Below are 21,163 nucleotides of genomic sequence, written 5' to 3' on the forward strand. Positions count from 1 at the left end.
CTTTTTCCTTTTTTTTTTGTTTTTCTTTTTTGAACCTCAGTTACAATATGACTCGCTACGAGTATGATACTGTGAGCGAAGCTGAACAGTTTAAACGTAAACAGAATGGGTTATAAATAATAATAATATCATTCTTTCGTTTAACATGGACAATCTTCGAAAATGTACAATATTTTCAATCAATTATAATTTAGCTATAATTCTCTCCGTCAACTGGCATTTGCACACTTTCTCTCTTTCTCTATCCTCTCTCCCCATCCTCTCTCTCCCTCCCCTCCCCTCTCTCCCTCTCTCTATCTTTAATCGTCCTCTCTTTCTCTCTCTCCCCCTCTCCCCTTCTCTGTCTCTCTCACCCTCCCTGCCACTCTCTCTCTCTCTCTCTCTCTCTGATACTGTGAGCGATGCTGAACAGTTTAAACATAAACCCTACCATTCTCTCTCTCTCTCTCTCTGATACTGTGAGCTATGCTGAACAGTTTAAACATAAACAGATAGGGTTATAAATAGCAATAATATCATTCTTTCGTTTAACATGGACAATCTTCGAAAATCTCTCTTTCTCGCTCACTCTCTCCCACCCCTCTCTCCGCTCTTTCTCTACCTCTCTCTCTCTCGCACCCTCCCCTTGCCCCCTCTCTCTCTCTCTCTTCCTCTCTCAATCTCTCTCTCTCTCCCTCTCTCTCTCTCTCCCTCTCCCTCTCTCTCTCTCCCTCCCTCACTCTCCCTCCCTCACTCTCTCTCTCTCTATTACCATGGTTGTGTTTAAATGAATTAATAATAATGATATATTTTGCTGTTCGTCATAATTGTTTTCATCATTGGTTCACCTTAGTTAATACATTGACATTTGCAACGAGTCATTTACGATAGCATGATAGTACTGGGTTTCTCAGTCAAAAAGCCGAATGGAGAGCTCTCTTTCAAATATACAATTTGGGTCGAAGCCTTCTCCGTATTTGTATATACTTATTGACATTTTTGCAACAAGCAGAATAAAGTTAATATTTCTTATAGTTTGGTCCTGTTGCTTGTTCGGTTGGAAACCAAATAAAACGTCAGTTTCTTTTAATTTTATCTGTGAACCTGTTTTTATATAAATTTGCTTTTCTACGTTCTTCCAAAAAAGTGATATTCTTGGGCATTTAAAGAAAAAATGTTCAATGAAATCAATATCTCCACACAGACTACAGCGATTGTTTTCACGTTTTTTCATTTTGTGTAGTAAGATATTAGTGGGGTAGATATTATGCAATATCTTCCAGTGAAGTAGCCTTAGTCGCTCTTCCTTGGTGCAGTTGTTTGCTATCATCCAATTATTTCTTTCTATTTTATAGTTATATTTATTCATCCAAAAATGTATTGAGCAAGGAGTATTTGCTTTTTGTTTGGTAAGTAGTGATCTAAATTTTTTGGGAGTCCAGTTTTTAAGAGATTGAGGTTCTAGAGAGACAGTCGCTTCTTGAGTTTGGTTATTGTCAGCTCGCAATGATTGCGCAATGAGCGCGGTTCGCATTGCATTATAATCAAACAGCAGAGCAGGGTAGTCCCCGATTTTTTCTGCAATACGTGCAAGTGGTAATAATCCCTCGTCTGTCCATATATCTTGGACGTAATTTATGTATGCATTTGTCCATCTCTTGAAGAACAGAGGTCTGTTTCTGTACAATATCTCTTTGCTATTCCAGAGACAGGTATATTTGAATTCAGTATTGGACAGGTATATATTTCTGAATTCAAGCCATTTAATTAGACATGATTTCCAGAATTTAGATTTGACTTTTTCAAGTCCTAAAAATGTTTTTGGATTGGCAGTAGCATTGAGGCAGCAAAGGTTTGTTCCAACTTCATTAAAGATGTAGGTTGGTATTAATTTCCATTTGGCAGATGTGTCTATTTTTAACTGAGTTATCCATGTCATCATAAAGGAGGCTTGCATATCTATTATGTTTATCATATTACAACCTCCATTCTCCCCTACGTTGCACATTACACATCTTTTTACCTTTTCAAAGGCTCGCGTATTTGTGTACTTCTTTTTCCATAAAAATCGAAATAAGATTGTATTTACTTTCTGTAGGATAGTGGTTGGAGCACTTAAAGCTTGCATTGGGTATACAAATTGTGAAATCAAGAAACTTTTTACAATACATAATTTGCCTGTGATACTAAGGTTTCTTTTAGACCATATGCTTATTATTCTTTCTATTTTTTCGATTCTTACCGACCAATTCTCATTTATGTCTGATGCAGTGACATCATTTTTAAAGATTATACCTAAAATCTTTAGTTGTTTTTTCCATTTTAAGTCACAGAGATGTTCTCTGCTGTCCTTTTGAGATCCTAGCCACATTGCTTCCGTTTTGTTTTTATTAATTTTTAGTTGTGATATTTTCGTGAAATCAGTGACAAGCTTCATTGCATTTTCCAGATCTTGTTTTCCTTGTAATAGCATGCTAATGTCGTCAGCGTACATTGCTAATTTTATCATATCAATTGAGTTGTTAGTCTCTATCTGGGAGCGAGGTAATCGAAGTCCGTGTATGCTTGGATCGTTTCTAATCTTTATTGCAAGAATTTCCAGTCCGAGAATGAAGGCCATTGGCGAAAACGGGCAGCCTTGGCGAATTCCTGTCTCAATCGGGAATGACACGAAGGGAGTTAAGTCACCAGCAGGTCTGCACATAAGTTGACCTGGGAGATCGGAAAAATCTCCACTCTTAACCCACCAGGCGGCAGCGACCGGGATTCGAACTCACGACCTCCCGATTAGGAGGCCGACGTCTTACCACCACGCCACTGCGCCCGTCGAATCCTTCTTCAAAGGCTTCGCCAAAAGAGGGAGCAATGCCGGCGTGACCGGAAGCGGTGCACGCGGCAGAGCAAAAGACGAAAGAAGGTTCCGTGAAGCCTTAGGCCAAGGCAACTTCCTTTGAGCCGCCAAGGGCACGAAGAAGTCTGCCTGTGTTGCAGCAGCCAAGTAAGGCAAAGCAAGCTCCGGAGCTGTGCCATACGGCACCAGAAGCGGAACTGCCGCTGGAGGCAACCCGCTGCCGGCAGGAGCGGGCTTGGCGAACAAACGAGAAAGCTGGAAAGCCACTGACGGTGATTCTTCGAACCGGAAGTAGCTGTCCTCCTCCTTCGCCCACCGGAAGTCTGCCATCGCCGACGGACCAGACGCCGAAGGCGTGGCCGAAGACGAAGCCCCTTCCGGGAAATAACGCGAAGTGACTTCCGCGGCAGCTTCTAGCGCCACTCTGAAGCTGGCCGGAGCCGCCGATGGCAGCTGCTTCTCGTCCACAGACCCAAGGTCCGAAACGCCACATGAAGGGGACGGCTCATAGCCCAAGGAACCCGACAAATGACGCTGCGAGGAAAGGCCGGAAGCCAAACGCCCCTCCTATTGGTCATCAACGAAACTCATACCCTGGCTGAGAGGAGGGTGAGAAACGTCAGCAACCGAAGGCAGCTGAAGGGAGGAGCTAGCAGTCACCACCGAAGTGGGTGGCTGCTGCTGACCCAACAGAGGCTGAAAGCCCGAATGCCCAGGAGAACGACCGAATTCGAAATTCACCGGCAACCCAACGGACGCAGCGGGAACCGAACCGGAAGAACCAGGAGGAGCCGGAAGTGCAGACGCAACAGCATAGCTATGCCATGGCTGTGGAGACTGCCAGCTACAACCCGGAAGCCCTAGGCCGGAACCGGAAGTGACAGAAGACTGTGAACGACCGGCTTGACCCACACTTCCCGCCCAGGCAGGAAGAGCAGCTGCCGGAAACGGCTGCTGAAGCAGGGCAGAGCTCGAACCGGAAGGGACCATGGGCTGTCCGCATACCAGTGAACCAACACTTCCGGCCTGAGCCGGAAGAGAAGCTGCCGCGAACGACTGCTTACGTAGTTCGTAGCTCGAACCGGATGGGACCATGGTCTGTCCGCTTTCCAGTGAACCACTACTTCCGGCCGGAGCCGGAAGGGAAGCTGCCGCGAACGACTGCTTACGTAATTCGTAGCTCAAACCGGAAGGGACCATGGTCTGTCCGCTATCCAGTGAACCACTACTTCCGGGAACCGGAAGTGCAGCTGCCGAGGACGGCTGCTGCGAGCACATACCTTGCGACAACCGTATCCCAAAAGGGACCTGCTCAGGTGCACTCCCGCAAGCGGAAGCCACCGAGCGCCGGCCGAGAAGAGAAACGCCTCCCTGTGCACGGACTCCAGCGCCATCACAGAAGCCAGCAGGCTGGACAGGTGGTCCGGAAACACCAGGAACAAAGGAAGCCAACGACCGAGCGTCGCACACCCCCGGGAGGGAGGCAGAGCTGGAAACAGGGTCTGTCCGCGACATCTCTGTACGAACGAGCGTCCGAATTTCTGGAATCAAAGAGGACAAAAGGCTAGCAACAAGAGCGCCAGCGTCCGGCGCAGGTACAGGGGTAGAAACGGCCGTGGTAGCGGCCACACCCGCCGCCCGCGAGCCAGACGAAGTTTCCTCCGGCGCCGAAATAGGCACAGAAAAAACGAAGTTAGTCTTCGGGTCAGAAACGTGAACCGTGGGGTTCCTAGCAGAAGAGGTGGAAGCCGAGGACTTAGGTTTACCAGGGCCTTTGCCCTTACCCTCGGCCTTAGCCGCTCGCTTTTTCTCACTATCAGACATGCTGTCACACGAGAAAAACAAACTACTGAAAATACACAAGTCTCTAGGACGTAAGACTTCAGCAGAATAAACTAGCATTAACGTACAAGCTACAAGCAGCTACCAATGCTACTGGTAAACGCTCAAAGTCCGTAGCACGGACCCAAACTAACCAGCAAAAAAAAACACCACGTGTAAGCGAAAAATGGCGGCCACAGCAACAAACTACTAAGCAAAATTCGTAAGTCCGCGGACGGAAAAATTCTCAGCAGAATGGCAATGCAAACAACAACAAAAAGGAACAATCTCACCCCTAGAAACAGCTATGAGCAGACGGGGAGCCGAGGCCGGTAGGTGTCAAGCAGACAGCAAAAACGGCCTAGGAGCGAAATCAAGCACGACCTGTCTCTCTGGCTGAAAGGAGTCGAATGAGGGTGTCTCGTACTGGGTACGAGATCTGTGGCGTGATACGCTACGGGAGGCAACCCAGGGTAGCAAGCTTGCTACTTTTTTAGCTTGGGTTGCTTCCCTTAGACTATAGACGGGATAGCGTTTTTCAGTCAACCTAGCATCTCGACTGCGTCAATGCTAATATGTGACTCGGAGTAAGAATATGTAATTTAATTTGTTTTCTGTTTGCTGAGAACATGTGCTTTGCCTAAAAATACTGACCAATCAAATTCATGTCACTATGCTTATAGCCACGCCCAAACAAGTGCAGCAACAGTTTGACACTGGAGCGCTGTCCACGCTTTTTTTTAAACGCACGAAATGCACGAGATTTGAGAGGAGTTTTGCGCTTGGCATTTTTCAAATAAGGATATCCTACTATGAGTACTACGCTGGAATACTACAATGAATTTTTAAACGGCTACACTGGCTTCGTCTTTCCTGGTCGAAAGGGGGTGTAATGTTGATATTTGTAGATAATAGACTCTGCATTTTAATGGTCAAATGGCGATTTTGGTATAAAAATGTAGACAAGGACCTTTAAACAGTGGGTTCCACTGTGTATCAGTACCATGACTTACCTAAGGTGAATGCTCGCCCTAATAGGCTTGAGGTTTGCTGGCCGATGTGAATGCGTGATATATTGTGTACAAAATTCCATCTCACACGGCATAAATAAATCCATGCGCCTTGAATCCGTGGTTGAGATTATGTGCGCGATATAAATTGCATAAAATAAAAAATAAAATAAATAAATGACTCACAATCTGCTAGGGTTTTGAAGAGGACCACGTCGGAGATGGCTTGGTTACTGGCGGTAGTCAGCATAACAGCCTGTATGTATACAGCATATTTGGTCCAAGGCTTCAAATTTGCAATGTAGAAATTCATGTCATCACCCGTTGATGATTCATCGCTTGGACCTGTCTCAAGCGTCTTCCAGCTGTATGGGGCAGAATCAAACAACGACAGTGAGCACACAGAGTGTTCAATACACTGCTGTTACCTAAAAGATTGAGAAGAATACATCCCAAAAATTGTCTGGTTAAAGGCCTACTAAAGTGCAACATTTTTATTCGCCTAAAACATGTGCAATAGTCATCTGGTAAATGTTCCGAAGACCTTTTTGTAAAATTTTGCATGGCTGATTTTTTATTAAACAAGAAGGGCAAAGCCCATACGACTCACATGCTTTACACATTTTTGCGAATGAGTTAATGTAGACACTGAATGCGTTAATGTGTAAGTGTTTGTGCAGCCCTCAAAGTCCAAAACATGGTGTACTAGTCTTTGGCTAGTGATTCTGAAAATGTACTAGCCAGAGAGCAAACTGTACTAGCCAAACCAACAATTTGTTTCAGCAACTTTACTCGCACTTGGCGAGTAGATGAACATTTGTACTCGCCAGTTACATGTTTCTACTCGCCATGGCGAGTAAAATACTCGCCACTTTCAGGCCTGCTGCATGACAAATAAATTGTGACTGTTGAATATTCTCCATCTCCCATCCAACAAAATTAAATTTGTGGTTAATGTAGACACTGAATGTGTGTATGTGTCCGCGTTTGAATGACAAATAAATTGTTACCGTTAATCATTCTCCACCTCCCCTACCCCATAGCCACCCTCTCTTTGTTTTCTTTTCCTCCATACCCATATTTCAACAATTTCCACCCCTTCCCACCCACAAGTGACGAAAGGAGATCTTAACACTATTGTGACTAGCACTGCCACGGCGTTAACGTCCTGCCTGCCCAAGCTTGCCACCAAGAAACTTCCCAATAATCAGTAACTGTAAAGAAATCTGTCTAGCAAGCTTGAATTAAGTCCAATCACCACCAAATTTTGTGTACTAATTCAAAAATGGATGCCCAGTTCAGTCGTGCTATTTATAAGTTTGTCACACGATTTGTTTTAGCAAAGGGGGGTGAAAGGGGGGTGAAAGGGGGATAATTTGTGTTTTTTAACGTTTTTTTGTGTGTGTTTTATTTTCCACTGCTTTTTTAAAAAGTTATTTTTTAACAGAAAGTATTATAAATAATGTTATAACCAAACAAGGTGTAAAACCTATGAATTAGCTGAAATATTGTTAACATTGTACACAGAAATAAGGAGACAGTACAAAGAAAAAAACAAGCAAATCACGCATTCACTCACAGCATCCTGACTCAAATGAAACAAAACTGTAACACTCACCAAATGATGTCTAGGTAATCCATATTGAATATAAGTCACATTTTCACAACAAAGTGCCAACTGTACACCTATGAACAATTCCAAAAGGATTTGAAGGCTCCAGCCATCCATTGTTATCAGTGCTGCCACGCCCCCATAGCTCCTGTACGATTCCGAGATACATGTTCGTCTAGCAGTATCACCCCCTACCACGTGTAGTTGCCGACTCGTACTAGCAACAACGGGACTGTTTCTTCCTCAATATCACTGCAATTATCGCTTTCTTGAGGCTAAAACGACACGATGTATCATGATCTACAGGATCCTCAAGATCCAACATCCGGAGAATCTCCTCCCGTGACAAGGCTCGCCTTCGATTCATTTTGTTTGTTCGAAAACACCACGCAAATCTGCACTAATTTGATCAAGCCGGAAGAGAAAACCACGTGTATCAAGGGAAACAACTCAATTTATTGCAATCTTCAAAAACCGGGAAGCAATCACGAGTCTTGTACCTTGTATGACTGGTCCTGAAAAATGCGCGTCCCGTCCATGGGCGTGTCAGCGCGGTTACTGATTTATCAGTGTCCCGTCGCGAAAGTGTTAAACACCCTTTTGCATCGGTAGTTGACATGTCAGAGATTGTATGTAATTGTAATTTTCGGTTTAATACTGCTTCAAAACTGAAAATACCACGCATGATACATCTCAAAGCCTTCACTGTAGTGATGTGTGATAAACCAAACTTACATGGTGTCTGAGCAAGCATCTCTCCCTTGATATATGTTGACTGAATCCGACATTCTGGGGAGGAAAAAGTAACAGATCATTATATTTCAGTCAAGATATCACTTGTATATATAGCCTTTAAGACACTGTCACTTTGTTACAATTGAGCAATTCATGGAAACAACACAGGTGAAAGCATGAGAAAAAATACTCTGATATATATATATTTTTCATCATTTCGCATGAGTTGTTCTTCAGTACTGGTGACAGAAAGGGGGAAAAGTGGTCAAAATTCAAATCTCTAGTTTTGTTTTTGAAATATAGCTTTTCATAAAGCAGAAATACTGTAGTATCTGTTGTACATAAGAAACAAGAAGGGCAAAGCCCATACGACTCACATGCTTTACACATTTTTCCTACCAAAATACATGTGACCTTGACCCAAGGTCAAGGTCATCCAAGGTCATGCAACATAAAGCTGTTAATTCAAGACATAGGAAGTACAATGGTGCTTATTGGCTTTCTACCATGAGATATGGTCACTTTTAGTGGTTCACTACCTTATTTTGGTCACATTTCATAAGGGTCAAAGTGACCTTGACCTTGATCATATGTGACCAAATGTGTCTCATGATGAAAGCATAACATGTGCCCCACATAATTTTTAAGTTTGAAACAGTTATCTTCCATAGTTCAGGGTCAAGGTCACTTCAAAATATGTATACAATCCAACTTTGAAGAGCTCCTGTGACCTTGACCTTGAAGCAAGGTAAACCAAACTGGTATCAAAAGATGGGGCTTACTTTGCCCCATATATCATATATAGGTGAGGTATTCAATCTCAAAAACTTCAGAGAAAATGGGAAAAATGTGAAAAATAGCTGTTTTTTAGACAACATTTATGGCCCCTGCAACCTTGACCTTGAAGCAAGGTCAAGATGCTATGTATGTTTTTTGGGGCCTTGTCATCATACACCATCTTGCCAAATTTGGTACTGATAGACTGAATAGTGTCCAAGAAATATCCAACGTTAAAGTTTTCCGGACGGACGGACGTCCGGACGGACGGACGACTCGGGTGAGTACATAGACTCACTTTTGCTTCGCATGTGAGTCAAAAATCACTGGTTCACATGGTTCTTACATAATCTAACTTTTAAAGCTAGTTCTTATGTGTCTGTGTGTATGTTTGTATGATGACGATAGGACCCGAAACGGCTGCACAGACTGAGACAGGAATTGCAGAGAATGTTCTTTGCCACTCGAGTCGTGTCATAGGGTACTTTTGGAATAGCAAATTTGAAAGGATTCTTCAAAAAACGGCGGAAAACATTATATACCCTGTGAGCTATCGAGGATCCTCCCCGTCTGGGCTGTCGAAACATGGTCTTGTTAAAAGACGTTTTCAAATGGTTAACGGGGAGATACACTCGAAGCACATTTGTGACCCTCCACCACGAAATGAGTCGCATGTCACCTCGCACGGTTCTGCGCTAGGCTTAATATAAGTCCGGGGAGTGTCTGGTAACAGTATGAGGGTCACCTTAGTCACAGGCTTATAACTCAAACAGTTTTCGCTCTTTTCTAAAACGATTTTCACCACTGGATAGAGCATAAAAAACTCTTTAGGAAAATGTAAAAATATGAAAATCATGCAAAGGTGACATGTGACTCATTCCGTGGTGGAGGGTCACATTTAGCGAAGTTATGTTGCCAAATCATCAAAGATCAACTTTTCGCTACACGGATCGATGCACACAGTCGAAATAGATGTGACTTTCACACGACCGAAGACTACTTACTAGCAGACGACAAGATCTAAATATTTAGATCAGTGAGAGCAATCCGTTGAAGAACAGTTACTCCGCTTATTCGTCTTCAGTTAAGCTTATTTCCCCTGCCATAAGTTTCCTTGCAGATCTGTAGTCGCGTAGTGAAATGAACTAGTGTCATCGGAAGAGTCTTCTCAGTCAATGATCAAAGCACAGTAAGTTCTATGCTGACAAAAGTCACTTTAGGAAAACACGACCATTGACTTCATTTATGAGCCTAAAGGTAACAATATCGACAAGTATGTACGCATTTGACATTAAATGAAACATTCATAGACAGTTTCCAACTCACAAGATCTGCCAAAGAGCCGTCATTCGTGAAAAAAACGATGATTTTAATCAGACAGGTATCGGAAACAAGTCTTGGTCACCTGCGTTATTCCTTCCGAGGCGACGTGACGGCGCCACATTTGTTTGTTTATGGCTGTTTATCGCGAAACAACACAGTTGAAATTTGTGTGTAAAATACCACAAATGTGTGGTGAATCAGTTCGTCATCTGCGTTTCGATGGTAATTCAGTCAGATTGGAGTTACTTTGAATCGAAGGCGAGGGTAACCTGCGTTATTTGTGTGACAGCGTGAACAAATTTGATTGCAATATTTTATACAGAAAGTAAATTTCAATGATTCTGGCTCAGACTTGTTGATCTGTTATGCAATGTTTTGGTAGTGTATCTGCTTTTCTGCTATGAAGCTCATTTGGAGTGATACGCTGATCGAAGTGGGGTACCCTATGTGGGACATCAGCCGTATGCAGATTACGCCTCAGAACACTCTCGCATTTCACAAAGACAACAATAATTTGCAATATTTCAAGAACTGCATCAGTTTTATTAGATACTATTTCAACAAAAACAGCACAAACACGACTATTATCAACAACACAGAACGGGAGGTAAGTCTTCAAAGACGCACCAAGTGTGCGTTCCCATTTTTGGACGCCATTTTTGCTTGCGTTTTCACAGTAAATCTTAATATTTCCATATCTATTGAATGATTGTGCCGATTCTCCTATCTCTCTGGCATGTACTGGGTGCTTTGTGACCAGTTTCTCCCCTAGACTGTATTGACAAAATGCGTCCGTGTGAGCTGACCCCCACTTGTGACCAGTAGCAAAGAACAACTCATAAACAAAGCTAAATGTATGTTCTACGTCATGTCAACAGCGTTTTTAATAACTTTATTGTGCTTTGCTAAATCACTAAAATAATGTCAGAATTACACTAGATTTGTATTGAATTTCTTTTGTATAAAACAAATCGTGCAAAAAAATGAACAGAAAGTTCATTGAAAATCTGTTGACACTATGTAAGTAAGTTCTTTATCTGCAAAAAAGGATTAACTGAACTTACACTTCTCTGTAATTGATGATGTAAGTCAAAATCTGTCGATGGTCCGCTGTTTTCACTTTGGGCCAAGTAAGGATGACCACATTGCGATATTTCATCTGGATTGTCACATTCAACTTGGTGATCGAACCTGAAGACAAACACAACACAATCATCAGGCTTGGGAAAATACAACAAATTGCCAGAACTTTGGCTACAGGCATAACAATCTTTATAAAAAAAAAAAAGGCCCACAACAAAATATCCCATCAAACTGCCAGAACTGCAGCTTAACACTTTGTACCCCACCTATGTTGACCAAGATTTTTTTAGCCGTGACCAGCTGTGCTGCAGCAGGTCACTCAGAATTGTAGTAACTGTGTAGGAACTGTGTATCAACACGATGGAATGCAGGTGTTAGATCGACGTTACAGAAAGCGACTGAAATGACTGTGTGTACGGATATTTATATGAAGTCTTATATCGCGCGCGTATCTCCAGACTCGGACTCAAGGTGCAGGGATCTATTTATGCCGTGTGAGATGGAATTTTATACACAATACATCACGCATTCACATCGACCAGCAGATCGCAGCCATTTCGGCGCATATCCTACTTTTCACGGCCTATTATTCCAAGTCACACGGGTATTTTGGTGGACATTTTTTATCTATGCCTATACAATTTTGCCAGGAAAGACCCTTTTGTCAATCGTGGGATCTTTAACGTGCACACCCCAATGTAGTGTACACGAAGGGACCTTGGTTTTTCGTCTCATCCGAAAGACTAGCACTTGAACCCACCACCTAGGTTAGGAAAAAGGGGAGAAAATTGCAAACGCCCTGACCCAGGGTCGAACTCGCAACCTCTCGCTTCCGAGCGCAAGTGCGTTACCACTCGGCCACCCAGTCCTATATCTGTACCAGGTCAGATAGAGCCATATGAGTGGGTACGGATATATCTGTACCTGGGAGACAATGAGTTAAGGCATTTGACTGGCGACCATAAAACAAGAATAATTCACACATTAAAAGAATTGCAAGAACTGTGACTTCAGGCATAGCAAATTGCACCCCTGGCAGTCATGAAACACTATTTTTTTATTTTTAAACTTTCACCAGATCATTCTGTTGACTAAAAAGTCCGGATGATGAAGGTCGTGGGTCGTGTATGACCCATAATCTTAAAGAAGGATTCAACGTAAAAAGTATGGGTCCTACACTACCCATGCCGTCCGAATAGGGATAAACCTTTTGCAGAGTATGGGTCGTACACGACCCACACCATCCGAATAGGGATAAACATCGTAAAATCCTTCTTCAATTCCATACCCACACCCACACCCACATCATCCGGACTGCCCAGGTCAAATTACGTCATTGTTTATTTGTTTGTTACAAAGATTATCTTTTAGAAAGTGGTTGATGGGAGGGTCATATGGTGTTTGAGGATTACATGAAGTCTTAATCAAAAACTCCCAATAGATTCAGAGATACCGACACTTTTGTGAGTCCACGACCCAGGAAGCCCCGTGAAGGTTAAATGCCAGAATTGTTGCTTCAGGCATAGCGACCAGCATCCATGAAATAAAAATGATGTAAAAAGAGAAGAACAAAAAGAGAAGAACAAAAAACATGATGTGTAAAGAGTAAGAAGGAAAAAAAGGCTTACATGGTGTGAGGTCGCCATTGGTGGTCTTGCTGACGTCACTTTCAGTGATGTTGTTGGTGAGGCCAAGGTGCTCGACCAGCGTTTGAATCTTGCTGTAGCACAGCTTGCGATTGCTGTGGAAGTTAACACTGCCGCGCAGAATCTTCAGCTTCTTGGTCACCTCCTCCGTGAACAGCTCCTGCAGGTTGCTGTTGTCCCTGACGATAAGGGTGGCCCTGCACACACATGTATATTTCATTTTTACATTTCATTTCATTTCCTTTATCATCCCAATGCTGGGAAATTACGGGTCGCTTCCTTCCAGTTGAAAGCATGCAGCAACAAGAGTTGCGCTACCCAGATGTGTGCGTGTTTAGGTGTCATCAGCCACCTGCATTTATGACAGAATTACGGAGGTCTTTTACATGTCACCGTGGTGACACGGGGGTGGGACACTGTTCTGTGAAAGTTGTGTCATACGTTTGACACACACTTCAAAGACTTGAAAATGGAGGCCCAGTATGATTTTCCCTCCACAGAAAAAACACATCAAGCTACGCTTCTTTGGCTCTTCCACTCCATTGAACAAGCAACTTTAAACACGTGTTGAGAATTTCAGCAAGAACACATATTTGCTAAAATGATGAAAGAGTCACTTTTTGTTATTGATTATGTCACAGACAGCCAGAGACAGACAGTTAGGTCTGCAGGCAAGCAGGCAGACACGCAGACAGACACACACACAGACAATCTCATTTATTATTCCCACAAAAATGCACACATGCACGCACACACAAACAACTTACTTGGCTGCCATGCTCATGTTGCCACCCGTCTCATCAATCACACCGCCGATGATACTCAAGCTTTTGAAGAAGTGCAGTGACAAAAGTGCGTAGGACCGAACGATTTTGACATGCTGTGTGATTTCCACAATATTTCCTAAGCTCTCCTCAAGTTCAATCCCAATATTGCCTGAAACATACAGATGCAATCATAATTCACTTTCATACAGCAGTGTTGTTAACATGATATCGACAAACAAGACTATTTTGCCGATTGTGAATAATCAAATCTGCTTTTTGCCGTGTTGACCTGCTGATTGTGAATAATCAAATCTGCTTTTTGCTGTGTTGACCTGCTGATTGTGAATAATCAAATCTGCTTTTTGCCGTGTTGACCGGCTGATTGTGAATGATCAAATCTGCTTTTTGCCGTGTTGACCTGCTAACATTTTGTGGCAAACTTTATACAGAATACAGTGGAACCCCTCCTTTTCTTAAAAAAACCCAACAACAACAAACAAACAAACAAACAAAATTGAGGAAATCTTTACCTGGAGATCATTTATAGTCGTTAAATCTGGAAGACTAACGTCTTAAAAGGGGGAAGGGGGGGGGGTGTCTTAAACTGGGAGGGTCTTAAAAGGCGGGTTCCACTGTACACCCATATTTTATAAACACTCATGCACACGCCCAATATATATATCTTGGTGACTGGTTGTGAGCCAGGCAATGTGCCCATGTCACTGGTATAATACTCACAGTCTCCCGTAATCAACGATGTTTAGAAATAACTCTGTCGGGTTTGCATGTGTTGAATAAGAGTGACTAGACCGGCTCGGTTGGCCTAGTGGTAAGAGGTAGCATAGGACAAATGTCCTGGCCAATGTAAAAGTGATAGGACATTTGTCCTGAACAAAAACAAATCAAAATAGGACATTTCCCGTAACAAAACGTAAATATAATTAAACTTGACTAGTTCGTGCAACAGCCCCATCAAAGATTTGAATGTTGTCATCGGCAAACACTCCTGTACCATCCAGTGAGCAGCTTTGACTGCCACAGCTGCCCCCTTTTCTTGTTTTGTCAGCTGTCGAGTTTCAACTATCTCCTTGTCTCTCTGGAGAGATGGCACTTGCACACTAACAGCATGGTCTTTGGTTTCTTGATGATCAGTAAGGGCCGATTTGCGAAAGTTCGAACAGCCAACGGTAAAAGTGTTGGACTTCCCTGTGTGCTGACATGAGGTGCAAAACATAAGTTTCCTCTCTGGGTCATGCGACACCCACGGGAATGATGTCGCCCAGCTTGAGACGAAGTTACGCGTGGGGGTGAGGGAGGGGGTAGTGTCTTTCTTCGGCTCCGATGTTTGACAATCGCGATCGACATCCTCACCTGGGCGATCGGGCTCTAACTGCTCTGGGGCTGGAGGAAGCTCAGTTTCTGTGCTACTGACAGATGATGAGGGAAGGGACTTGAAGTGTAATTTCTTCTGTCCCTTTTCTGGGATCAGTTTTCGTTTTGGCGGCATGTTTGTTATTTTCGGGGAAAGCGCGAAGGGAGGCAACTCTCAACTGGCTTCGAGCATTCGAGTTGCGAGCCTTGGAAACTCTTTGGTACTAGAGGCACAACGTGTCTAATTTCGTCTGCTACACATCGCTTTGCAATACATCGATAAAATAGCATTCAAACTACTGTAAATTGAGAAGTACTGATGATGTCCGAATCAAATGATAGAATAATCGAACATTGACCACTTTGTGAAAAAAAACAATAGGACATTTGTCCTCCTGCATGAAAAATGTATGGGACATTTGAAAAAAATATCCTCATATGTCCGATGTGGATGTGAGGCCCTGTAAGGCGTCCGCCCCGTGATCGGGGGGAGGTCGTGGGTTCGAACCCCGGCCGGGTCATACCTAAGACTTTAAAATTGGCCATCTAGTGGCTGCTCCGCCTGGCGTCTGGCATTATGGGGTTGGTGCTAGGACTGGTTGGTCCGGTGTCAGAATAATGTGACTGGGTGAGACATGAAGCCTGTGCTGCGACTTCTGTCTTGTGTGTGGCGCACGTTATATGTCAAAGCAGCGCCGCCCTGATATGGCCCTTCGTGGTCGGCTGGGCGTTAAGCAAACAAACAAAATATAAGAGTGACTACTCTTGCTTTAAGCAAGTCAAACTCTCCCTTGTGACTGACATTATAGGCTAGTCACTAGTGAGGGGTGTGTCTGAAATATGCCGACAAGGAGTTGAAAGATTGCCTCACTAAAAGCAAGAGTATTGATTCTTTCATAACCCATACAAACCTTAGTTATTTCATTCTCTCACCATAGACCTACACTCTTTAGCACAAAATACAAAAATAGCTTAAGTATTACTTACTGCCTCCCATGATTTGGATTTCCAAAGGTCCAAGGATTTTGTTGCATCCTTTTAGCTGCTGGGCGGAGTCAATGCTTTCGACTACTTTACCCATGCATACTGCAAAATACACACATTCAGTGTTATTTTCAGACAACTGTACCATTGTTGTCCTAAATCAATGCAAACTTCAAAATACAAACTTTCAGTGGGTGGTTTTTTTTCTTCATACAACTGTACTTTCTTACTTTGGCAAAGCAAAATGTCAGTAAATTCAGACATTTGGTGTTATCTTTATGCAAATAAATTGTCCTGCTTTGACCCCCCCCCCCCCCCCATTATACACTTATCATCATATTATAAAAAGTACACACAGAGAGTGAGAGAGAGTGTGAGAGAGAGAGAGAGAGAGAGAGAGAGAGAGAGAGAGAGAGAGAGAGAGAGAGAGAGAGAGAGAGAGAGAGAGAGAGAGAGAGAGAGAGGAGTGTGTGTGTGTGCGTGTGAGTGACTGTGAGTGCACGCATGTGAACCAGTGTCTGCTTGTGAACAATGATGTATACAAATATGTATAGGTTACAACACGAGTGGTTTTTTATGGCTTGTATTTCAGTCAAGACCCAGCGGATGAATATCATCGGGAGACACGAGCCTCTGGCGAGTGGCTCTCGATTGATATTCCCGCTGGGTCTTGACTGAAATACAAGCCATATAAAAAACCACTCGTGTTGTAATCTGTATATCCCATTCTACCATCAAACACAAAGTGTAGACTACTAGCGGCACTGTTGCGATCTGTGGAGAGTGAAACAGTGGTGCCAGCGAGACTTGGCCCTTTTGCAACCTTAAACTAAGTGACCGTCGCTGAAAAAAATAAAACGAATGAGTGCATCGATAAGTACGCGGTAACACAACTTTCAGACCATTTAAAAGCTTTAAGTAAAGGTTCATAAGTTGCAAGAAAGTAATGAAGTCGTATAGAAATTAATTTAGTTGAAGCGCACAATTCTTTTGTTTTGCGTTTCAGGTCGGCAGAACGGGCGAAACCGGGTTGGCACCCATTTGGCTTACTCGATTCAGAATCGATTCCACGTTGTTTTTCTCGAACGTATTATTATACAATCAGGCTTATTGACAGAGAAGCAAATTTTAGGGAACAAATATGTAGGTTTAGATTTAACCATTTGCTCCATATTTGAAATGTATCTACATGAGAAACTGTTTTGCGAGTGTGTTTGCATGGGTGAACCTAAACTGGTATGGGTGTGAGGAAAACGGGACCCAGTTGGTGAAGTCGCGAATTGCTGACACCAAGTCTGTCACCGCCGATTGATTGCATTTTGAAGGAATATGACTGGATTACGGAAAAATGCACACATGTTAAGTTCTTGGATACCTTCATTGCCAATGTGGACTTACTGCAGAGCCAGGCAAAAGAGTAGACTTGCTCGCAAAATACGTGAAACAGCCGATGTTTGATACGAAGCGAAGCCACCCCAAACCATGCAGTAAGGACGCTTCTCCGGCGGTCCCGCTACGCATGACACCAGACCAGTGTTGTTGCTTTGAGTTTGACTAACAAACTCGAAACTGTCATTTAAAACATGAGCCAAATGTGTATTGATTGTGTGATTAGTCTATGTGACAGGGCTTCTATTATCTGTGCTCCCTAGCTTCTGTCAGTTCCCACACCGACACTGCTGAGAGACCTGTGTGACAGACTCTCACTAACAGTCGTCTGCTTCGATGCAAGGGAGGGTACTCGGTTTTTTTGTTTTGGTTTGTAGCCATGGGCATTGTGATAGTGTTCGACTGTTCAAACTAGTGTTATGCACGGGTTAATAAAACTGCGGATAGAACTCTTTAGCAGCAAAGCAATTAAGAGTGTATTACAATCTATTTGTTTGGCGCAAGGTCAAAGGTCGGGAGGAAAGTAGTTCTTTGCCCAAATCGGAATCTGCACTATCATATATTTTTTGGAGTCCATGATGTATTTATTGAGCTATAAAAATACAACATATATATCCATACTGAAGTAACAGAGACAAAGAAGGGAGGTCATGGGATATATATATATATATATATATATTATATATATATTATATATATATATATATATATAAACTCAGAGGCAAAAGAAACGCAAATGCTGCAGTGAAGATGGCTTACCCATGAATTTTAATGTCGAATTAATTATTTCGGGTTAACAATAACAAGGAAACGAATTGACCGATACAAAAACCATACGGAAAAGTGTATTGGGATGAGAGCATGACGTGCCATGTTCCACTGAACACTGTTTGAAGACTGTTGAAAGTCAAAAGCGTGTTGCTCCTCCCTGGGCGTTGATGACTGTGGCGCACCTCCGGTACATGGAGAGGACGAGGTGATTAATTTGCTGCTGAGGGACCTGAGCCCACACCTGGCTCACGGCAGCACGCAGTTCTGCTGCTGTGCGGGGTCTCCGGGCAAGGGCATTAATCCTTCTTTGCATGATGTCCCAAAAGTGTTCGATTGGGTTGAGATCCGGAGATCGAGCAGGATGAGGCAGAATGTTCACGCTGTTGTGACGCAACCTGTCCTGGGTAACACGTGCAGTATGGGGACGGGCATTGTCTTGCTGGAACAGGCAGTTCTGGTACCTCTGGACAAATGGAACCACATAGGGACGCAGGACTTGATTGATGTAGCGGTCTGCATTGACACCATTCCCACGACCTTGGCCGACGTTCTGAAAGACGATAGGTCCCACTCGCTAATTGACACCAATGGCGCCCCATATCATGACGCTGGCACCTCCCCATCGATCATGCTGCAGGATGTTATTGTTAGCAAACCGCTGTCCAGGTCTTCGCCAGATCCGGACACGCCCATCGCCAGGTTCCAGGCAAAAGCGCTTCTCGTCTGAAAAGAGAACCCTCCGCCAGTTCCGATGGCGCCAGTGGGCATGCTGCTGGGCCCAGGCTAGACGATCCAGGCGATGCTGAGCTGTCAAGACGGGACGTCGAGCAGGACGCCGATTTACCAGGTTCTGCCCACCAAGGCGTCGGCGTAGAGTTCTGGCACTGACGGGTTGTCCATGCACCCCAAATGTGTTACGGGCTGTGTTGGCGGCAGTTTCGAATGCATCTCGCTGGTGTTGATGGACAAGATGGCGATCTTGTCGGGCTGTTGTTACCCGGGGTCTGCCACGTCCTGGCAAGTCTCCGGGACTGTTATTGGCATGAAAACGTTGCTGCAGGCGATAAACCGTGGTGACATTTACTCCAAATGCCCTAGCAACTTGCTGAACTGATTGTCTGGCATCAAGTCTCCCGATCGCCTGTTGGCGCTGATCTGGTGATAGTCTCGGCATCGTACCTGTGTCGCAGAAATGAATGTTGTAACAGTTTTCTGAGTATGGTCAGACATGAGACCAGCAAATGTTCCAAAAGTAGGAAAGTAAGCCGGGGATGAAAAGTGGGGTCCAGGGGCAACGCCCCGGTAGGGGATTGTTAGAATTATAAAGGCCATTTTGGGGCCTCTCCTAATAGCAAAAAAAATTAGATCATGCCTTTTCAAAAAGCTATAAAAATCACAAGAATAATATGTTTTAGCATTTTAAACAAAAGTGTAATTTATAACAATCACACACACACAAAACTTACTTGAAAACTTTCAGAACCAACATATTTTTTTCCACTAAGTCCGTATTTCACCACGCAGTGGCCGTTGTCGCACCACGTGCACACGGCCTGACCGGAAATGGATATCTTGGCGATACTGTCGCCAATTAGCTTTCTTGTTGTGATAATGACAGTCACTTCTTCTGACAGCCAGTTGGCTTTCCACTTGTTTTTCACACTTTGGTCGTCGATCGTAAGAGCTTCCACAGCCGACAAAACAATACGGAATCCACACGCCATGATGCTACTTTTTTCACCTTCGGCGTTTGGAGATCGGCAGCCAATCAAAACAACCCGCAAACCGCCATCGGTGAATAATTAGGCCCAGGCGATAATCGTCGGAGATCGACAGCCAATCGAACGCGACCCATGATACTGCTATGGGTTCACGCGAGTGCTGGGGTGCTGCGAATGCACTGACTTCAGACGCAGACAGCTTCAGCTGAACGGTTCATACCACGACCACCCCCCCCCCCCCCCCTCTTTTTTTTCTCAACGAATTTGCATCGATCTCAAGAATGGTCTGTGAGCTAAGAAAAATATCGGAATTCCGATAAAATTCGGACCAGTCCCATGTCTGTATGGTACAGCTTGCCTGAACACTCTGAACACGAAAAGCTGCTTTTCCACATTGTGCATGTGCTGAAAGTGGTCCCCATGACGGTTTGGGATCCCCGTCAACAAGACCTCACGTGTGACCCAGATAACGGCAAACACGGTTCTGACAAGACAAGACCGCTAAAACAACACGTGCAGAACATGCTAGTATCATTCTTTTCTTTTTATTTCAAGTCCATAAAGGTTTAATTAACGTATCCTTTATTTGCGTTTCTTTTGCCTCCGAGTATATATATATATATATATACTAGATGAATACCCGCTTCGCCCGGTACGGCAGCGCCGGGCAGAAGTCGAGCCGAATACCCGGCTGTGCCGGGGACGCCGGCTTTGCCGGCGCACCGCACGGAGGAAGAGAGATAAACGCGGCTGAAAACACTGGAGAAGATAAGAAAGAGTTACTGGGAATGGATCCAGAGAAAAACCCAAATCGGTTCAGCGCTGCGCGCTGAGAGCACGTGTTGAAATATCTCATCGATGAGGTTGTGTCCGGGGTGTAGCTTAATACGGTCTCCAAATTTGAAAAAGATCCACCGAGAACTTTGGCCGTGCATCGCGGACACACACACGGACACACACACACACAGACAGTCAGACACAAGTCGTATATATATATAGACTAGAATGAATACCCGCTTCGCCGGGTAGCCGGCTTCGCCGGAAAGAAGTACTTAGAGCCGTACGCCGGCTTCGCCGGGTCCGAACAATGGACCCGCCAAGCTTAGGTCCCTCCCAGATTCGTGGAATGGGAACAGCACGAAAATGATTCAGTGGCCATAATGCCATTCCTGACCATATCGAGTCCCATCCTTGTCGACGAATGTAACCGTGTTAATCACCTTTGGAGGCGAACTCCACTCAAACAGGACTGAGCAAGTTATGGCTTCTCAAAGGAAGGCCAGTACATAAAATTACGTTAAAATTAATATTAAAAGTCCTACG

General features: G+C 43.9%; 1 protein-coding gene across 1 annotated transcript in view; it reads right to left on the reverse strand.

Annotated features, from left to right (window-relative positions):
• LOC138982612 (putative molluscan insulin-related peptide(s) receptor) overlaps window positions 1-21,163 on the reverse strand; it is a 105,109-nt gene that overhangs the window by 34,047 nt on the left and 49,899 nt on the right. The window contains exons 5-10 of the mRNA XM_070355943.1: window positions 15,963-16,061; window positions 13,605-13,773; window positions 12,820-13,034; window positions 11,173-11,299; window positions 8,009-8,062; window positions 5,848-6,026 (exon numbers count right to left, since the gene is read on the reverse strand). Coding sequence (XP_070212044.1) covers window positions 5,848-6,026; window positions 8,009-8,062; window positions 11,173-11,299; window positions 12,820-13,034; window positions 13,605-13,773; window positions 15,963-16,061 — 843 coding nt within the window. The remainder of the gene's footprint in view (window positions 1-5,847; window positions 6,027-8,008; window positions 8,063-11,172; window positions 11,300-12,819; window positions 13,035-13,604; window positions 13,774-15,962; window positions 16,062-21,163) is intronic.

The sequence above is a fragment of the Littorina saxatilis genome, linkage group LG1, assembly GCF_037325665.1.
Source record: "Littorina saxatilis isolate snail1 linkage group LG1, US_GU_Lsax_2.0, whole genome shotgun sequence".
In the NCBI taxonomy this organism is placed as follows: domain Eukaryota; kingdom Metazoa; phylum Mollusca; class Gastropoda; order Littorinimorpha; family Littorinidae; genus Littorina; species Littorina saxatilis.